Below are 19732 nucleotides of genomic sequence, written 5' to 3'. Positions count from 1 at the left end.
GGCGAGGGATACCCCATCAGTGAGAACAAGCAGCCTGCTTGTCCTCGGAGAAAACGAAGTATTCTCCGAGGACAGCAGGCTGATTGTTCTCACAAACCCGCCCACCTCCCCTTTGGAGTTGTGTCTTTGCTTTCTACTTGACTGAGGAGCACGCTCGCACTACGGGCGGGAAGACAGTCGCACATGCGCGGTGCGCACATGTGCGCACGAGGGCTGGCAAACTTTGTTCCTAGGAAGATCTCCGATTCTGAGGCTGCCGTTGGACGTCAACTATCAGTGAGAACAATCAGCCTGCTGTTCTCGGAGAATACCTGCTACAGGTAAGTAACTTCGCTTTACTGTGACTTAATAGGAGCCCACAGATTAAAACCTTATAAAAAGTTTACATATTAATGCACATTAGGGGAGACAGTAAAAGCACTTATCCCTAACTAAATAAAAATATTAAGAACAATAAAAACTAAAATGTTTTTATTGTTCATGTGTTTATTCATTATTATTTGTCAGCAATGTGTATGTACATGACTGTATACTGGTTTATTTTAGAATGCTGGACCCATCACGCAGGGACCTTCATTAAACCATAACTGTGTCCAGTGTACTAATGAATCTGGTTGCTGCTTCATACTGTGTTTCTGGCTGCCTCTGCTCTTTGGTTTGAGCTGTACATGTGCAGAGAGAATTGCTAGCCTTCCCTTTCTAGCATTATTGTTGAAAGCAATAGTAGCTTCTGAGGTAGCGTGCTATCTAGATATGTTTGTTTTTTTATAAACACTTGATTAATCACCAAATTTTGAACATACCAAGCCCAGGCAATGTACAATATAAAATCATCAAAAAGGAAAAGAACTCCAATTCAATTAGGACATATAAAACAAACCATTCAAAAGAATAAAACCAGCATAAAATAAACCAAAACGCACAACAAATCAAAAACAATTCTGCACAAAAAGGCAATTCTGCACAAAGTCCCAGAGGCAAAGAATTCTAGACAGAAGGTGCTAAAAAAGAAAGAAAGAACTTGATCTTGTCTATTCCCAAATGTGCTTGCGAGGGTGAAGGAAGAACCAAATGGTGGTCATTCAATGACCACAAGATCCGCATAGGAGTATAGGGTATGACAAGGTTAGACAAATAATCTGGAGAATCCATCGGTAATGCTTGGAAGGTCAACAACAAAACCTTAAAATTAATTTTGAACTGAATAGGCAACCAATATAAATGTAAAAAGAGAGGTGTGGCATGATCTCCACACTTGGTTTTAGCAAAGAAAATGAGCAGCTGTATTTTATAAAGAGTGAAGCCTCTTTAAAGTAGATTGTGGTAAATCAGCATATATTACGTTGCATAAGCATGATATAGTGTATGAAATGAATGAACTGAATATAATTGTCTTAGAGGTGCTTTTACTAAGCTGCCGTAAAAGGAGGCCTGCACTAGCGTCAGGACGTGTTTTGACGCATGCTGAGGCCCATTTTTACCACAGCAAGTAAAAGGCTGGCCATTTTTGGGGAAAAGAAATGGCTGTGCTGTAAGTGAACCATTTACCGTACGGTCATTTCGGTGGGAAGCCCTTACCGCCACCCATTGAGATGGCGGCAAGGGCTCCTACGCTAACCCAGCGCTAACCCAATTACCGCCGGTTAAGTTCCTGCACTACAAAAATAAAAAAAATTACTGTAGCACCAGAAATAGACGCAAGGGGTGGGAACTGCCGCCGGGCTCCACCAGCCCCTTAGTGCAAAAAAACCCGTTCTAAGAACAGAAGAAATCTGTTTCACAAAAGTAAGACAGGAATCAGTGATAACACCTAAGTACCTAAAAGAATCCACCAGAGGGTATGGGATAGCACGTGATTAGTTTGAGCCATCACAAACAGGCTTTTCTTGCTGACATATACTACAGAAGCCCTGCTTGCAGCTTTGTTTTTGGAACTGTGTTTGATTGTAGATAAAGGAGGATAGGCAGTTGTTATGCAGATAGATCTATCTGTGACATTTATCTGCAGATTATGATCTGTTGTCTAGTTTAAAAGAAGGGGGAATTACTGGTTTAGGTTTCTAGTGGTTTTGCCAAATTTGTAACTTACTCTGTCTTAGAAGCATAGTTATCAATGTGGGTTATCGTTAACACATGTTATTTTACTGTTAACCTCTGTTATTAGTTAACCAGGTCTCATTGAATAAAATGGGACTTGTGATAAAATAACATGAGTTAGTAGTAAAATAATACATCTTAATAGTAGCCCACATTGATAGCATAATAATAAAAAAGGTAGCTACACCCTTTATTTTGTTAATAACTGTAGGCATGCCAAGTTACACACATTAGGCCCCTTAATAACAACAACAATAATAATAATAAAACTTATTTCTAACCTGCTGTATCTGAAATATTCTAAGTGGGGAATAAAGGTATATGCAAAGTAAAATATAACAGTACACATTGAACAACATAAATCACTCAACATTAATACAGTCATTCACTACCAAACAACAAAGTAGTATCATAGTAACATAGTAGATGACGGCAGAAAAAGACCTGCACGGTCCATCCAGTCTGCCCAACAAGATAACTCATATTTGCTGCTTTTTGTGTATACCCTACTTTGATTTGTACCTGTGCTCTTCAGGGCACAGACCGTATAAGTCTGCCCCGCACTATCCCCGCCTCCCAACCACCAGCCCCACCTCCCAACCACCGGCTCTGGCACAGGCACAGACCGTATAAGTCTGCCCAGCACTATCCTCAACTCCCCACCACCAGCCCTGCCTCCCAACCACCGGCTCTGGCACAGACTGTACAAGTCTGTCCAGCACTATCCCCGCCTCCCAACCACCAGTCCCGCTTCCCACCACCGGCTCTGGCACAGACTGTATAAGTCTGCCCAGCACTATCCCCGCCTCCCAACAACCAGCCCCGCCTCCCGATCTTGACTAAGCTCCTGAGGATCCTTAGTCAAGATCATTAATCTAACAACCCATATGCTTGAACAAACATGGGTTTTTAGTTCTTCCTTAAATTGAGCAATAGTCTGCACAGAGTGAAGCTCAACAAGTAGAGCATTGTACAACTTAGGGCCCTTAACATAAAAATTAGAAGATCTATACTCTTCCAAATGAACCTGCTGAAATGATGGAACTTCAAGCAGCTGGAACTTCATAGGAAGTTCTGAGCAATTTGTAAAGCCCTCAGTGAACTACTCGCAATGCCTATGAAAAGGCTGTTGAAGTAGTCCATCCGAGTACAGACTACTGATTGAACACCCTTCTGAAAATTGTCATCTGTAACAACAGGTCTAATATGTCTAACTATTTTGTTTATAAATGACCTTTGAAATCATACTCTGAACTTGTTTCTTCATTGACAATGTAGTATCGAGCTGAAATCCCAAATTTCTGATTTTAGTACTGGGATTTTGACTGAGTTAATTCATAAATCCAGTGGGACAGTCAACATCTGTAAAACCTAACAAAAGAAAAATGTGAGTTTTTGCAATGTTTCATGTTAAACAATTACCTTCCATCCTTTGATTTTTCATAAGACACAATTGTAATTTTGCTAAAGTATCTTGAAAAGAATTTTCAACTGGCAATAAAAATTGGATGTCATTGTCATACAACTTATATTGTACTCCAAGACATTTCAGTAATATGCATAATGGTATAAGAAAAAGATTGAAAGGCACCGCAGACAGACAGGAGCCCTGAAGGACTCCAGTTGAACATGCAACAGACTTAGATTTCTCAAATTCATTAAATACGCAGTACCGCCTACCTGATAAAGAACGGAACCAATATAATACAGTACGGATCGATCCTATTGATTGTAACCGGTTCAGTAAGATATTGTGATTAATGGTGTAAAAAAGCTGCAGAAATATCTAAGGTAATCGACGGGAACGTTGTCTATCAAAACTGGTCTTGACACCATCCAATAAAAAGATTAACAATGATCTTTTCTAAAAACAAATTGATGTTAATCCAAAATTCCCTGTTCTTGAACATAATCATCTAATTGCTCAAACAAAACTCACTTAATTACTTTTGCAAAAAAGGGCAGTGAGGAGAGGAGATGGTGATTGTCAATGATTGTAAGATCTAGTTTGGAGTCTTTAATCAGGTTTAACTGCTGTTACTTTCAAATCAGAAGACAGAACTCCCTCATTTTAAGGATGCATTAATTATATGAGTGTAAAAAGACAAAAATGAACTTTCAAAGTTTTCACTACAGATGGATGAACACTATCCAGTCTGCAAAAAGAATTATTAACATTCATCAGAATTTTTTCTCAATGAGATTCTGAAATAGCTGAAAACTCGGACCAAAAATGTGATTCATTCACAGATTTATATATTTCTACTGGAAAAGGATTACTCTCAAATTGAGAAACTATCTTCTGAACTTTTAAACAAAAACCACTAGTAAAATCTTGTGAAAGAATTATCTGTTTTTGCATATTTACTGATGTAAGTTTCCTTACAATAGGAAAAATCTGTTTTGCTGAAGATGGAGCTTCCTCTATTCTTTTATAGAAATGATTTCTAAGTTTCCATTCTGACAGTATAATAAGACTGCAGTTGAAAATTATAATCTTCCAAATTTGGCTGGCAAAGACACATCCTCCAGGCGCTCTCTGCCTGTTTAAGCTTACATTTTTTAATTTTTAACTGATCTGTATACCAAGGTACATAGTTTGAATGAGAAATTTCACACACATGAATTAGAACTATTTCATCCAAAGAAACAGACTCTTATTCCAACTATCAAGGCAGTTATATCTATCTCTGAACAATCATCTACTAAATTAGCTTGAAGAGCTTTCCTAAAATCAGGTAGCTCATAATGACTTCTAACAGATAATTTAACATTCCGGTCTCTAGCTTGCATGCTTTCCAGCATTGGCTCCTTGCACCTTGCCCTCACAGTATGGAATTTCCTCTCCCCCCCCTTTCCTGTTAAAGAACAAACAGCCTGTTTCTTTCACTTCTGCTTCCCAGCCTCTTTCTAAAGAGAATATTTCAAAAAAGAGGAAATTGTCTGTACTTGAAGGAGTTGGAAGAGCTTTCTCCTTCATCTCCTCAAGATTCTGAGGCAGGATCATCAGTAACTTCTGAGCATTCATTTTGTACTGATTTTCCTGAACCAGATATGCCTGGTACGGAGGGGGGGGATGATCCCACTGCAGCTAGGTTATTTCTTAAGGAAGAACTCCCCTTATTAATAACCAAAACTATGGAAGTTTTAAATATTACCTCTCCTGCTCACGCAGCGTCCTCAACTCCTTCTATAATGTCTGGTACAAAAAGATCCTCTAAGTCTTTTCATATTGATGAGTCTATGAGGAAACTCATTGTGGCTCAGTGGGACACTCCTGACTCTAGTCTAAAAGTGGCAAGGACTATGTCTAAACTTTACCCCCTTCTATCAACTGACTTAGAGCAGTTTGTTTTGCCGAAAATGGATACCCTAATTACAGCCATCACTAAAAGGACAACTATCCCAGTAGAGGGTGGTAGTACCCTTAAGGATATGCATGACTACAGACTGGAGTCCTCTTTAAAACTGCCTTTTCAAATAGCAGCTTTAAGTTCCCAAGCAGCAGTTTGTGCCTCTTTTGTTGCTAGAGCTTCTTTATCTTGGATTCAGCAATTGTCTGCCTTAGATTCTCCACCTGACTTTTTGCTTTCTTTGGAAGCAGCAGTCTTAACTTGCAGATGCTTTGTATGATATTTTGAGTCTGTCCCTAATGGCGTCTGCAAAAAGATGGCTTTGATTGAGACATTGGGCAGCTGTTGTAGCGTCCACGTTTCATCTGGCTAAATTGCCTTTCAGGTACAAAATTTTATATATTTATTTAAACATTTCTATTCCACCTACAACTAGGCAGATTACAAATCAACATACATAATAAAACAAAAAAAATATTCAAAAACAGTTCAAAACTTATATCTTCTAAATAGCCAGAAGTATCAACTCATTGATTCTGACCTAGAAAAGATTGCTAAGGATTTAGGAGACACTGAAGTTCAGCGCCTCCTGAAGGCAAACCTAAACCTCAGTCCTGAACGGCTAAAACCCATTTCAAGGAAGCCAGGCATTATGGACTGTAAAAATCTGGCTCTTCTGCTCAAAAATCACGTTTCCAAGAGAGTCGGTCTTCCTTTTGAGGAGGTAAAAAAGCTTTGCCAACCTCTTTGAGACCCTCTACCTCTGCTCATCCCTCGTAATGACAGGGACCGGGTTCACTTTTTGTCTTTAGTTATAGGAGGGCGTCTTTCCTTTTTGTACAAGGAGTGGATCACCATAACTACAGACCAATGGGTCTTGGATGTCATTCTCAGGGTTACAAACTAGAATTCTGCTGTCCAGTCGCAGATGTTTTCTTAAAGTCCTCTTGCAGCAAGTGTCAATGAGTACAACAGGCTTTGCAATCTTTGTTACTCCTGGGTGCAATTCAGCCATTTCCTCCGGCAGAGAGAGGAACAGGCAGGTACTCCAATTTATTTCATTATACCAAAGAAATGAGGTTCCTTGAACCTCAAGGGTGTCATCAAGTCCCTCAAAATCCAGAATGGAGACCCTCAGATCGGTCATAGTCTCAGACCAGCCAGGATAATTTCTTACCTCCTTTAGATTTCAAGGAGGCTTATTTTCACAGGAGATATCTTTGCTTTGCTATCCTAGGGAGTCATTTTCAATTCACGGTAATGCTATTTGGACTAGCAACTGCCCCACGCATTTTCTCCAAAGTAATGATAGTGGTGGTGGTCTTTCTTTGCAAGCAAGGTATTCAAGTGTACCCTTAGCTGGACGATTGGCTCATTTGAGCACCTTCCTTTCAAGAGTCTTCAGAATACTGTCTTCTGTAAGATAGGTGGTAAACAGCAAGAGTCATTTGACCCCATCTCAATCTCTTGAGTATCTGGGGGTCCACTTCGATATGAAGATGGGGAAGGTCTTTCTTCCCATGGCTCATCAGTTGAAGCTTCAGAATCAGATTACCACTATTTTATCTCTTCCCTGCCCCACAGTATGGGATTATGTTCAAGTTTTAGGGTCCCTGGTGGCCACTCTGGATGTAATCTCATGGACCAGATGCCACGTACGTCCTCTTTAGTCTTCGCTGTTGAGCCACTGTCCCCAGTCTCGGAAGCATGCTAGGAGTTGGTACCTTTGATGCACCAGGCCAGAGTGAGTTAAACCGGTGGTTACATCATCTGAACATTCAAGCAGGGCTTTCATTGCATACTCTGAATTGGTGTGTCCTCAGTTCAGATGCCAGCCTGTTTGGTTGGGGGGGGCTCATTCTGTTCAGCATACTGCACAAGATCGCTAGTCGGATGTGGAAGCTTCTTGGTCCAGAAACAAATTGGAGCTCAGAGCAGTCAGAAAGGCTCTTCTAGCCTTTGCCCCTCTTCTGAGAGGGAAGCCAGTTTGAGTTTTCTCAGACAACATGATGACAGTTTCTTATATCAACAGGCTGGGAAGAATCAACAGCATTTCTCTAGCCAGAGAGCTCTCCTACTCTTTCAGTGGGTAGAGAAGAACATTCCTCTAATTTCATCAGCCCATATAGTGGGCACCCTGAGTATTCGGGTGGATTACCTCAGCAGGATCTTTCTGGATCCAGAGGAGTGACAACTCTGAGACATCTTTCCACCTCATAACGTCTCACTGGAGTGTTCCAATTCTGGATCGCACGTCATCCAAACAGAACACTCAATTACACAGCTTCTTCAGTCTTTGGAAGGAGACAGGCTCCATTGGCATAGATGCTCTAGTACAGACTTGGCTGATGACGAGGATTCTCTATGTATTTCCCCCATGGTCCACGACAGGACGCTATACCTCATTGCTCTTCATCAGAGCCTGATAAATGTAGTAGCACCGGACTGGCCCAGACTTGGTATATGGACCAGTGTGCTCCTCCTCTGCATCTTCCTCAACAAGAGGACTGTTGCATCAAGGTTCCATGCTCATGGAGGATCTCTCCCACTTTGGTCTTACGGCCTAGCTATTGAGAGGGTGAGGCAAAGGAAGGATAGTTTGAATAAATCATTACCACTTTACTTCAAGCTTGCAAGTGGTCAACTTCCGCTTCTTATGCTAGAGTATGGAGATCTTTTGAAAGTTGTTCTAAAGATAGGGGTATTTCCCCTTTAAGAAGCTTCTTTGCCTCACATTTTAGCATTCATTCAAGAAGGCTTCAAAAAAGGACTCTCTTTTAATTCCCTCAAGGTTCAAGTTGCAGTCTTTGCTTTTTATAAAGGCTGTATTCAGAAATTTTCAATTGGAGCACATCTGGATATAGTCCGTTTTTTAAGGGAGTCAATCATTTATGTCCTCTTTGGAATCTTGCTCTTGTTCTTAAGGCTCTTCAGAAAGCCCAGTTTGAACCTCTTTAAGAAGGCCACTATCAAAGATCTGACATTAAAATCAGTTTTTCTGGTTACTATTCTTCTGCAAGATGGGTTTATGAACTTCAAGCCCTCTCTTGTAGGGATCCCTTTCTCCGTTTTTCGGAGGCCAGGGTTTGTTTGCACAGTTGCTTCTTGTTTGCTCAAAGTTGTTACCTCTAAACCAGACAGTTTTTCCGCCTTCCTTTACTGGGGATGATTATATTGCAGATTAGTCTTCGCTTCATCTTTTGGGTGTTGAGAGTACTCCATGTGTTATCTTGTATCTACCAGTGATTTGAGATGCTCTGATCATCTTTTTGTTCTCTTTTCAGGCCCATATAAAGGTATGTCTGCATCGAAAGCTACAGTAGCTAAATGGTTAAAAGAAGCTATTTATTCAGCTTACTTGCTGTCAGGCAAAGCTTCTTCATTAGACCTTAAAGCTCATTCAACGAGATCTTTGTCTACTTCTTTGGTGGAATCTCATGCTATCTCATTGGAGGAAATTTGTAGATTGTTACATGGTCTTCATTTCATTCCGAACCAAGCATTATTGCTTAGATATGGTGTCCAGATCAGATGCCTCTTTTAGAGTGAAAGTCCTTTCTGCAGGGGTATCACATTCCCTCCTTGAAGATTGCTTTTCTATATCCCATCAGTTTGGACTGATCATTTGGTGACGTAATGGAAGGAAAAATTAGTTCTTACCTGATCATTTTCTTTCCTTTAGTCACAAAGGATAAGTCCAGAACACACCATTATTCTCTCTTCAGTGTAATTGTTTGTACATAGTTATACTGGTCCTTGTTTCTGGGGCACATGTTTTGACCTCTATAAATTGTTCTTTAGATTCTTTAGAGGCTGGAGATTTTGTCTCTCTTTCCTCTGCTTAGCTGTTGAATCCTGGCTGAATTCTAATGCATAGGTGCATCCTTTGGGACCAAAGGAAAGAAAATTATCAGGGAAGAATTAATTTTTCCTTCTCACTCTTCTCTCCTCCTCTCTCTCCCCCCCCCCTCCCCCGGTGTGAACAACAGCAGTGCTGAAAACAGGATACCTCTGGCCAGTCTGTGAGGCTTTTCCTCTGCTGATCCTGCTCCACCAGAAACAGGAAGAAGAATCATAGGTGGTGGGACCAGCAGAGGGAAGGCCTTGCGAGCCAGTCGAAGAGAGGGAGAAGACGGAATATTGAGACAAGGAGTGGGGTGGGAAGAGCAAATGATGCTGGGAAGGAGGAAGAGGGACTAGGGTTACACACAAAGGAAAATCATCATCCTACGAACAAACTGTACAAACTGCAAAAAAGGGTTCAAACAAATCCAAACCAATAAACGACAACTAATAAAGATCACCACATTCTCAAACACAGAAGAGCCATACCATACAATTAAAGTGGGTTATATTAACGCTAGATCTGCAGTAAACAAAACAGAAACACTAACACATTGGTCCCTTGACTTACTATTCATCAATGAAACATGGATCCACGACCAAAAAGATCCCATAATACTGGACCTATGTCCTCCAGGATACAAAATCACACACTGGACCAGAAAGGGGAAAAAGATGAGGAAGCACCGCTCTAATCTACAGATCTCACTTCACCACAGAAGCCACAGCCGAATCAATAACACCTCAACTAGAAATTGCCTCAATCAGGTTACACCACAAAATCTTAGCTGACCATCTGAACTGTGTCATATTCTACAGACCATCAGGCAACTGGAGCAAAGCCCAAACAAATTTCATGGATTTCATATCAGCCACATGTAAATCTGATTCAAACGTACTGGTCATAGGAGATATTAGGCTTCACTTAGAAGACACAAACTCAACTGGTGTCCGAGAATATAAGGAATTCTTCCAACTTTGGGACTTTGAATGGCCACACCCAAATGTTACCCACTCAAAAGGCCACACACTTGACCTACTCGCACAAAAATTCTCATCAGACCGAACCCTCACAATAATAGACCATAAATGGTCGGAAACACCTTGGTCCGACCACTTCAAACTAAATCTGACCCTAAAATGACTGAAGAAAGGGCATCACCAAGCAGATGAAAAAACATCATACAATACAAGAGGCCACATGGACACAAAAACATTCTGGCAATCGATTTACGACAGTTGGTCAGCTCCATTTGGTTACATAAACTACCTCGCGGAATGGGAAAAGAGCTGCATCTCCGTACTAAATGAAATAGCCCCCATACGAACAAAAACTTCACACAAACAAGACAAAACCCCACGGTTCAACGATGAGGTGAAAAAACTAAAAACAATAGCCAGACAACTCGAACGAGCATGGAGGAAAAACAAAAATGCACAAAATCTAAACACATGGAAAGAATCACAAAGAAAATACAAACACGAGATAAACAAATCCAAACGGAATCACTACAAAGCACAATTAGGAACAAACTACAAAGACATGAAAAAACTATACAAGCTACTGGATAGACTACTAGACACCAAACCAGTGACCACATCAAACACAGGCATTCCACCAGCAGATGAACTTGCCAATTACTTCAAAGAAAAAATTATCAACCTACGCAAAACCATGACTCAGGAGCACAATAACCTGGATACCTTCCTTGATGAACTAGACCCATACTCAGGAGAATACCCAGCAGACCGAACTTGGTCAAACTTCATCCAGATCACAAAAGAAAGAGTATTTTCTTAGATACCTCCTAAACCTATTTTCTCTTAACTTCATCGTATGCCCCCTCATTCCAGAGTTTTCCTTCATTTGAAAAAGGCTCACCTCCTGTATATTGACACCACTGAGGTATTTAAACTTCTCTATTGTCTCTCTTCCAGCGTATACATGTTGGGGTTAGTAAGCCTGTCCCTGTATGTTTTATGACAGAGATCGCTTACTAATTTTGTAGCTGCCCTGTGGAATTTACTCCATCCTGTTTATATCTTTCCATAGGTGCAGTCTCCAGAATTGTAACAGAAATGTGTTTTCTTCCTTACACCGCTAAATATAAAATTAGAAAAGAATTACATTTCCAAAAAAAGTAAACATCAATGAGCAGCATGTCCCCATTTTCTTTCCCTCCCATTCATGAGCAGCATATCTTCCTCTCTTCTCCATCCCCTTCTATCCATGTGCTATATTTCCCCATTTCCCTTCCACCATGTATGTCCCCCTCACCAGTCTTTTTTCCAGCCCCCCTCCACTCATACTCCATCCGCCTTTTTTACAGCCCCTTGTCTCCACCCATCCACCTCCCCTCCTGCCCTGAGTAAGGGTCCCTTCACTGAACGTATCGTAACATTCCCTAGTGGTCTAGTGATGGCCTCTTTGGGGCAGGAAAGAACCCCACTCCATTGAAGAGATTTTCAAAGCTGCAACATGGTTTTTAGTCCATACATTCACAACTGATTAGTGCAAAATTTATTTAGTGTCTAGAATCCAATTCCACCCTCCTAGGCCCATTTTTATTCTGTTCTAGGCTGCACCTTCACAATAAGACTGTATATATGTTAAGGTTGATTGGTTTTTCGTTGGCCTTGCTGTTACAAGTTCCTATTGTGCTTGGATGGTTGTTCCAGTGAGCCTGGTAGCTAAGGATTCCCAAATATGAGAAACAGTGTCCTGTTTGTCTTTGGAGGAAGCAAAGTTAGTCCCCTGTAGCAGGTGTTCTTCGAGGACAACAGAACATGTATTCTCACATCCCTCCCTCCTCCCATGGAGTTGTATTCCTTTTGCTTGATATTGTACTTCTGGTCCTGTGCTCTCACATTGAGCGGGAAGGCACTCGAGCATGCGCAGTAGGACACTGCCAAAGACTTCTTAAGCTATGGATGTCTGGGTAGCGTCCGCACTGGGCTCTGTCGGATGACATCACCCAAATGTGAGAATGCATGTCCTCCTGTCCTCAGAGAACACCTGTTGCTGGTGAGTAACTTCACTTTGTTACTGTAATCATCTTTGAACTTATGATGGATAAACAGAAAAGAAATTACTAAATTAAAATAAAAATATTTTTCAATATGTGACATTTTCTCTCCCTTTTCACAGGGATGCAGCTCACCGGGTGCATCCGTTAGCTGGGCAAGGCGTTAACATGGGGTTTGGAGATGTTGCCACTCTTTCCCATTGCCTTAGTCAAGTGGCCTTCATTGGGAAAGATCTGGGTAATGCTATATTCACTTTTCATTTTGTGGTTTGGAATTTTGGGGTGATAGAAGCAGAGGATGGTGTGAATGGGGCAGGCGAGTAACAAATCATTCATTTTATCCCCTTATTGTGTATTCAGAATGTGAAATCTTGAGTTTGATAGTATAAACAATTAAATCTGACTGCCAGACAAAGGAAGCAACCTTGAAGTTAATAGTAGATTTTTAATGGTTCTGTATTAATAACATATGAAGGGAGACAGAATAAATTACAGAAAATGACAGTCCAAGCAAGTTGGGAAACATAATTCATAAGAATATTTGAAAGCTGCAAAGGTTGAATGTTACCATTGCTTGTTATGCTGATAGCAAGTGACAGAATGGTTGTGTCACAGGCTTATTTTCGAAAGAGAAGGGCGGCCATCTTCCGACAAAAATCGGTAGATGGGCGTCCTTCTCTCAGGGTCGCCCAAATCGGCATAATTGAAAGCCGATTTTGGGCGTCCTCAACTGCTTCCCGTTGCGGGGATGACCACAGTTCAAGGGGGCATGTCTGCATAGGAGCCAACTCTTCAAAATGATTGGGGGTGCTGAATTTTTTTTTTTTTTTTTTTTTTACAGGTGGTACATTCCCCCCTCCCCCTCGTCCCCCCTCCCTTCCTTCCTTTGAATTCCAGGCCCCCCTCCCTCCTTCCCAGTTCCAGTCCCTCCCAGTTCCAGGCCCCCCTCCTTCCCCTCTCTCTGTCCTTTCCCTCCCTCCCAGTTCCAGGGTCCCTCCCCCCTCCAGGGCCCCTCCCTCCCAGTTCCAGGGTTCTCCCTCCCTCCCAGTTCCAGGGTCCCCTCTTCCTCCTCCCTTCCTCCCTCCCTCCCTCCCAGTTCCAGGGTCGTCGTCACTCCCTCCCTTCGAGTTCCAGGCCCCCTCCCTCCTAATTTGAAAAGTCATCTATCTTACCTCATCGGGGTTAGGGCAGCAGCAACGGTAAAAACCATGCAGGCTCAGCTCGGTGCTTAATTGTTTTCCATTCTCTCTCAGCTCTGGTCCCGCCCTCATTTCCTGTTTCCGCAAGGGCGGGACCAGAGCTGAGAGAGAGAGAAGGGAAAACAACTAAGCACCGAGGTGAGCCTGCATGCTTTTTGCATCTGCTGCCGCCCTAATCCTGACGAGGGTAAAATAGATAACTTTTAAAATTTGGAGGGAGGGGGCCTGGAGCTCGGAGGGAGGGAACGAACTTCCGGTGGGTGAAATATTGGGGGTGCTCGAGCACCCACGGAGTCGGCGCCTATGCATGTCGGCACCATAGCAAAGGCAGGACTGGAGCGTGATTAAGAGATGGGCGTCCTCGGCTGATAATGGAAAAAAGAAGGGTGTCCCTGACGAGCACTTGGCTGACTTTACTTGGTCCATTGTTTCTTCCAACCAAGCCGTGAAAAGGTGCCAGAACTGACCAGATGACCACCGGAGGGTATCGGGGATAACCTCCCCTTACTCCCCGAGTGGTCACCAACCCCCTTCAACCCTAAAATAAAAAACTTTAAAAATTTTTTTTTTACCAGCCTCAGATGTCATACCCAACTCCATGACAGCAGTATGCAGGTCCCTGGAGCAGTTTTAGTGGGTGCAGTGCACTTCAGGCAGGCGGACCAAGGCCCATCCCCCCCTATCTGTTACACTTGTGGTGGTAAATGTGAGCCCTCCAAAACCCACTGTACCCACATGAAGGTGCCCCCCTTCACCCATAAGGGCTATGATAGTGGTGTACAGTTGTGGGGAGTGGGTTTTGGGGGGCTCAGCACCCAAGGTAAGGGAGCTATGCACCTGGGAGCAATTTCTGAAGTCCACTGCAGTGCCCCCTAGGGTACCCAGTTGGTGTCCTGGCATGTCAGGGGGACCAGTGCACTACGAATTCTGGCTCCTCCCACGACCAAAGGGCTTGGATTTGGTCTTTGAGATGGATGTCTTCGGTTTCCATTATGGCCGAAAACCAGGGATGACCATCTCTAAGGTCGACCTAAATGTTGAAATTTGGGCGTCCCCGACCGTATTTTTTAAACGAAAGATTGATGCCCATCTTGTTTCTATAATACGGGTTTCCCCGCCCCTTCGCGGGGGCCGTCCTGTGAGGACGCCCTCAGGAAAACTTGGGCACCCCGTTCGATTATGCCCCTCCATGTGGGTCTTTTACTAAGGTGCTCTTGCGTTTTTAGCGTACTCTAAAAATCAGCAGGTGTTAAATGCTGGGCATCTTGGCGTTTAAAGATCCCTGTAGTTTTATACCAATGTTTGAGGCAAAAGATCTGGTGATTGTCTTAACTGGCATTTAATTGTAATCCTCTTTGATACAGGCTCTATAAGGCATCTCCTTGCTTATGAGACAGAACGACAGAGACATAACCTAATGTTGATGGCTGCCATTGACTTGCTGAAACGCCTGTATTCAACTAAAGAGGCTCCATTTGTGCTGCTGAGAACTTTAGGCCTGCAGGCAACAAACTTATTTTCTCCAGTTAAGGTAAAAGCTCCAGCGTGACTTTGATGAACTAGGGGATATCCTTCAAAGATGATGGAAAAAAGCTGGTTTATAGGGCAGATGGGGTCACTATACCTAAATATGCCTAAGTAAAGTACCCCCACACTTCCCCCTGCAATTTGTATTCTTCTTTTGGTTTGTTGGCAATAAAGGATGACTTTGAAATTCAACAAAAATACCAGTTTTATTATAGAACGATAGAATAAGCAATCAGAAACATAAATATTTTGTAGGAAGAAAATTATAAAATTCTATATTATAATAGAAGAATTCTTAACATCCAGAGTATCACTCACTTTCAGAGATCTCTGTATAAAATATCCCCCAACAGACAGATAAAAAACAGCCTTACGTCTAGTCCTGGGATGGAATGGAGGAGTGGCCTAATGGTTAGTGCAGTGGGCTTTGATCCTGGCACCCTAGGTTCGATTCCTACTGCAACTCCTTGTGATCTTGGGCAAGTCACTTAAACCTCCATTGCCCCAGGTACAAAAACGTAGATTGTGGTCCCTCTAGGGACAGAGGAAATACCTGCATATAATGTGTACAGCGCTGCATATGTCTAGTAGTGCTATAGAAATGATTAGTAGTAGTATGATTTATTCCCCCATAGTATGCTACAGACTTTTGAGCCCCTTAGAAGTTCCAATGTGCAGGGAAGGATGAAAAGCACAAAGACAGTCTGTCATGCACCCATAGACAGAGACCTGTGGAAAGAGCATAACACAAGAACAAACCCACCAATATTCAGCAGGCAGCGTTTTTTTAAAATGCTTACCGTCGCTGGCTAGATTAGCCTCCAATATTCAGTGCTGAGCACTGGTACTGAATACTGGGGGCTAATGTCAGGCGGGCTGGCCACCGAAGCTTATGCAGGCCCAGCCGATATTCAGCTGGGGCCCACATAAGAGAGTTATGCAGGCCCCAGCTGAATATTGGCCGGGACTCGCATAACTTTGTATTTGGGTTTTTTGCCCTTTATTGACCCCTATCCCCTTCCTCCTTTCATCCTCCTCTCCCCAGCCTCTTTGCTCCTGCCCCTTGCTGCTGCTGATAAAATGACTGCCTTGACCTCTGTCGTCAGCTTTTACTGCAATACTGCCGCAAAAGGTCACAGCAGCCATTTTATCTTAGCAACCACAAGGGGCAGGAGTGAGTGGGCTTTGATCCTGCCCCCACCGGACCACCAGGGAGAAAAGGTAGGCATAGGGAGGGGGGGCGATCTGGACTGCAGGGGAGTGGTAGGGTTGAGGGGGTGGAGGGGTTTGTTATTCTCGGGCCTGGGGGTGGGGGTGGGGGGAAGAGAGGACAGTGGGCTTTTGGGGGGTCAGCGGCAAAAAAAGGGCACAAAAAACTCAGAATACAATATGCAAATCCTGGACAATATTCAGTGCCAGGTCTACATAGCTAAGCGGATCCTGGAACTGAATATGGCCAACACCCGCATAACCTCCGGTTGCTTCCTAACGCTACCCCTCCGTCCCTGTATCACCCCTGCAGGGGCGTAGCCAGACCTCGACGGGAGGGGGGACCAAAGCCTAAGGGGGGGCACATTTTGGCCTGCTGCCGCCCTCCTGCCTCCACTGCTCCCCCCCACGGCCGCTGGAAGGTACCTTGGTTGGCGGGAGTTCCCAACCCCTGCCAGCTAAAGAGTTTGTCCCACACTGGTCTCACATTGCCTGGCGCCCTGTCCTGTTTTCAGTGCCGTGCACACTTGTTTTAATGAAACTGAGCATGTGCGAGCATGCTCAGTTTCATTAAAACGAGCGTGCATGGTGCTGAAAATAGGACAGGGCGCCAGGCAATGTAAGACCTGTGCGGGACAAATGCATTAGCTGGCTGGGGTTGGGGACCCTGAAGCCAATTTGGGGGTGGCCCAGGCCCCCGTAGCTATGTCACTGCACCCCTGACCTGCCCACTTTTTCTTGGGCTGGTCAGTGCTTTAGTGTCGCTGTATAACGGGAATTAGGCGGTGGTAAATGATTTAAATAGACAGGGGAGGCTCCTGCCCCACTAAAATCACTTTGAATATTGTCCAGAAAGTTTCTGGCAGAGTCTCAGTGAAGTTCTCTCTGAAGCCTAGCAGAATAGCAAAGTCTTGTATGTCTCTGTCTCTCGCTCTGGTTTTGTTATTACTACTATAAATCATTTCTATAGCGCTACCAGTCGTACCAGGCTGAACCCTAGGTGCAGTTTCTCTGGCTGGAGCTCAGCAACTCAGGCCTTTCCCATCACATACACATGGTGTGACTGATACGAGCTGGTACCCATCTGTGTTATGCATGTCTCCAAGCAGCTGAAGATAGTTACTACAATGTTGCAGATCCAAAGTTTTCAGACCTGGTCACTTGTGCTGAGAAAGTTGCTTATACAGACCTCTCTACATGTACAGAATATACAGAGAGCAAAACCCTTCATTCTATAATGGCACCTTAGGGATTTACATGTGCAAGTGCTAGGTGGTAAGTCACTTAGGAGTAGCGCCAAAAATATTTCCTCCTAGGCCTAACTCTAGGCGCATCCATGTACACCAAGAAAAACTTGGTGTAAATACCAGCGGCTCAGAGAAGGTGTATTTTACAACCGTGCACATAGATTTTTGGAATGTCCACGGTCTGCCCATGACCACAATCCCTTTTTGGCAGTGCACATTAGAATTTACATGCATTACTTTAGAGAATACACCTAGCAACTTGTGCACATAAATTGTAATTAATGCCGAGCCGCGGGTTAATATGGCCGCGATGGAGTGAGCTCCGCAGAGCCCCGAGCAAGGCCCCCGGACCTGAGGACTCCAGAACCCATCAGATGGAGTGAAAATCGCACCAGCGGCTAGGGCGGGAACTGAGAGACGGATGAGGACTGGAGCGGTTGGTGTGAACTGTTGAGGGTGGCTGCGGCGAATTTCCCACTATGTGGGAGATAGAGAGGGCAGAAGCAGGAAGCGGACTGCAGCGAGTTAATTTGATGGAGAGTGGTGGAGGGTAGTGGATTATCATAACGGCAGTGAAGCGGCTGAGGAGGTTCTGGAGGGAGAGACGGAATCGAAGGGAAGAGGAAGCGGGAGTGCAGCCAGTGAAGAGCTCCACAGGAAATAAGTGCGATTGGGAGGCCGGGCAGTGAGCGTAGCAGCGACGAGTCTTTGGCTGGGATGGATGTCTGCTACGGATAGCTCAGGGTAGTGCTGGAAGAAGGAAGATATTAAAACGAGGACAGGAAGTCATTATTGGAGAGGGAAGTTTTGTGGTGCAGATTCGTGGGATGAATAATAAGAGGGTTGCACCCCAAAGAATAATTGGACTGTTGAGTAAGTAAGGAGGAGGATAAGAACACTGCAGGATGCCACCAAAAAGGAACATGGAAAGATTCCGGTATACAACGGAACAGACGGGAAGGGCGCAGCTGGAGGCGCTGGGACCAAGTCAGAGAGCTGATAAAATGGAGGCGACCCCATCTGATTCGGAGGAGGAACCCCAGAAGGAGGTCCCAGACAGTACTGAAGACATCACGAAAGCGGAGGTAGTAGGTTGGTTCAAGGAACTGAAGTCAGAAATGGAGGGAGTCCAGAAAGATAGTCAAAGCTCATAAGTACATAAGTACATAAGTAGTGCCATACTGGGAAAGACCAAAGGTCCATCTAGCCCAGCATCCTGTCACCGACAGTGGCCAATCCAGGTCAAGGGCACCTGGCACGCTCTCCAAACGTAAAAACATTCCAGACAAGTTATACCTAAAAATGCGGAATTTTTCCAAGTCCATTTAATAGCGGTCTATGGACTTGTCCTTTAGGAATCTATCTAACCCCTTTTTAAACTCCGTCAAGCTAACCGCCCGTACCACGTTCTCCGGCAACGAATTCCAGCTCCCTTAGAGAGATCCGGGTGGACATCAGAGATCTGGGGTCTCGTGTGGAGGAAGTGGAGGAGAAGATGGAAATGGTCCAAGCAGAAATGAAAAACAAACAGGCAAAGAAGCAGGCGGAAGTGATAGAGATTCAGCAGTTAAAGGAACAAGTGGAGGATCTGGAAAATAGATCGCGCCGCAACAATCTGCGGCTTAAAGGAATTCCAGAGCTGGCCATTTTTAATAACTGTGAGGCAGTGATTAAAGAACTGTGCCAATATATTTTGAGTGCGGAAGAGGGGAGTGTACAGGACATCCGTCTTCAGAGAGTACATCGCAGTACGGAACCGCAATGCGACTCTGCCCCGAGAGACATAATTGCGTGTTTCCTGGATTTACCTACTAAAGAAAAGATACTGTCAAAAGCAAGACAACAGAAGGTGATTCAATGGAAAAACTATAAGATTGGCATGTGTACCAAGACTTGGCTGGGGTTGCGCTGCAAAAACGCAGAGCTTTGAGGGAAGTTACAGGATTAATGCAAGCTAAGGGGATTAGATACAGATGGCTTTTTCTCTTTGCAATGTGGCTCACGGTGGAGGGAAAATCAAGGAAGGTAAAGACGCCTGAGGAAGCATGGGAAGCTTTAAGAGCGCTGGGCTGTGCGGGAGTTCCAGCTCGGGAGCAGCCGGCACAGTCTGTGGTGGAACCAAGAATGGATTCAGCTTGCCAGGTGGTGGCAGGACGAGGGAAAAGAGTGGACAAGAGTGCTTCTTGATAATCATAGGGAGCGGGAGCAGAGATGTGAATATTGAAACTGCA

At 43.9% G+C, this 19732-nt stretch overlaps 1 protein-coding gene across 1 annotated transcript in view; it reads left to right on the top strand.

Moving 5' to 3' along the window:
• The window catches only part of COQ6 (coenzyme Q6, monooxygenase), a 179608-nt gene that overhangs the window by 146744 nt on the left and 13132 nt on the right, over window positions 1-19732 (top strand). The window contains exons 10-11 of the mRNA XM_030214499.1: window positions 12442-12557; window positions 14883-15049. Of these exons, the coding sequence (XP_030070359.1) occupies window positions 12442-12557; window positions 14883-15049 (283 nt within the window). The remainder of the gene's footprint in view (window positions 1-12441; window positions 12558-14882; window positions 15050-19732) is intronic.

The sequence above is a fragment of the Microcaecilia unicolor genome, chromosome 9 (genome assembly GCF_901765095.1).
Source record: "Microcaecilia unicolor chromosome 9, aMicUni1.1, whole genome shotgun sequence".
In the NCBI taxonomy this organism is placed as follows: Eukaryota; Metazoa; Chordata; class Amphibia; order Gymnophiona; family Siphonopidae; genus Microcaecilia; species Microcaecilia unicolor.
Note: the sequence above shows the minus strand (reverse complement) of the source record. Positions and strands in the feature narration are given on the sequence as shown.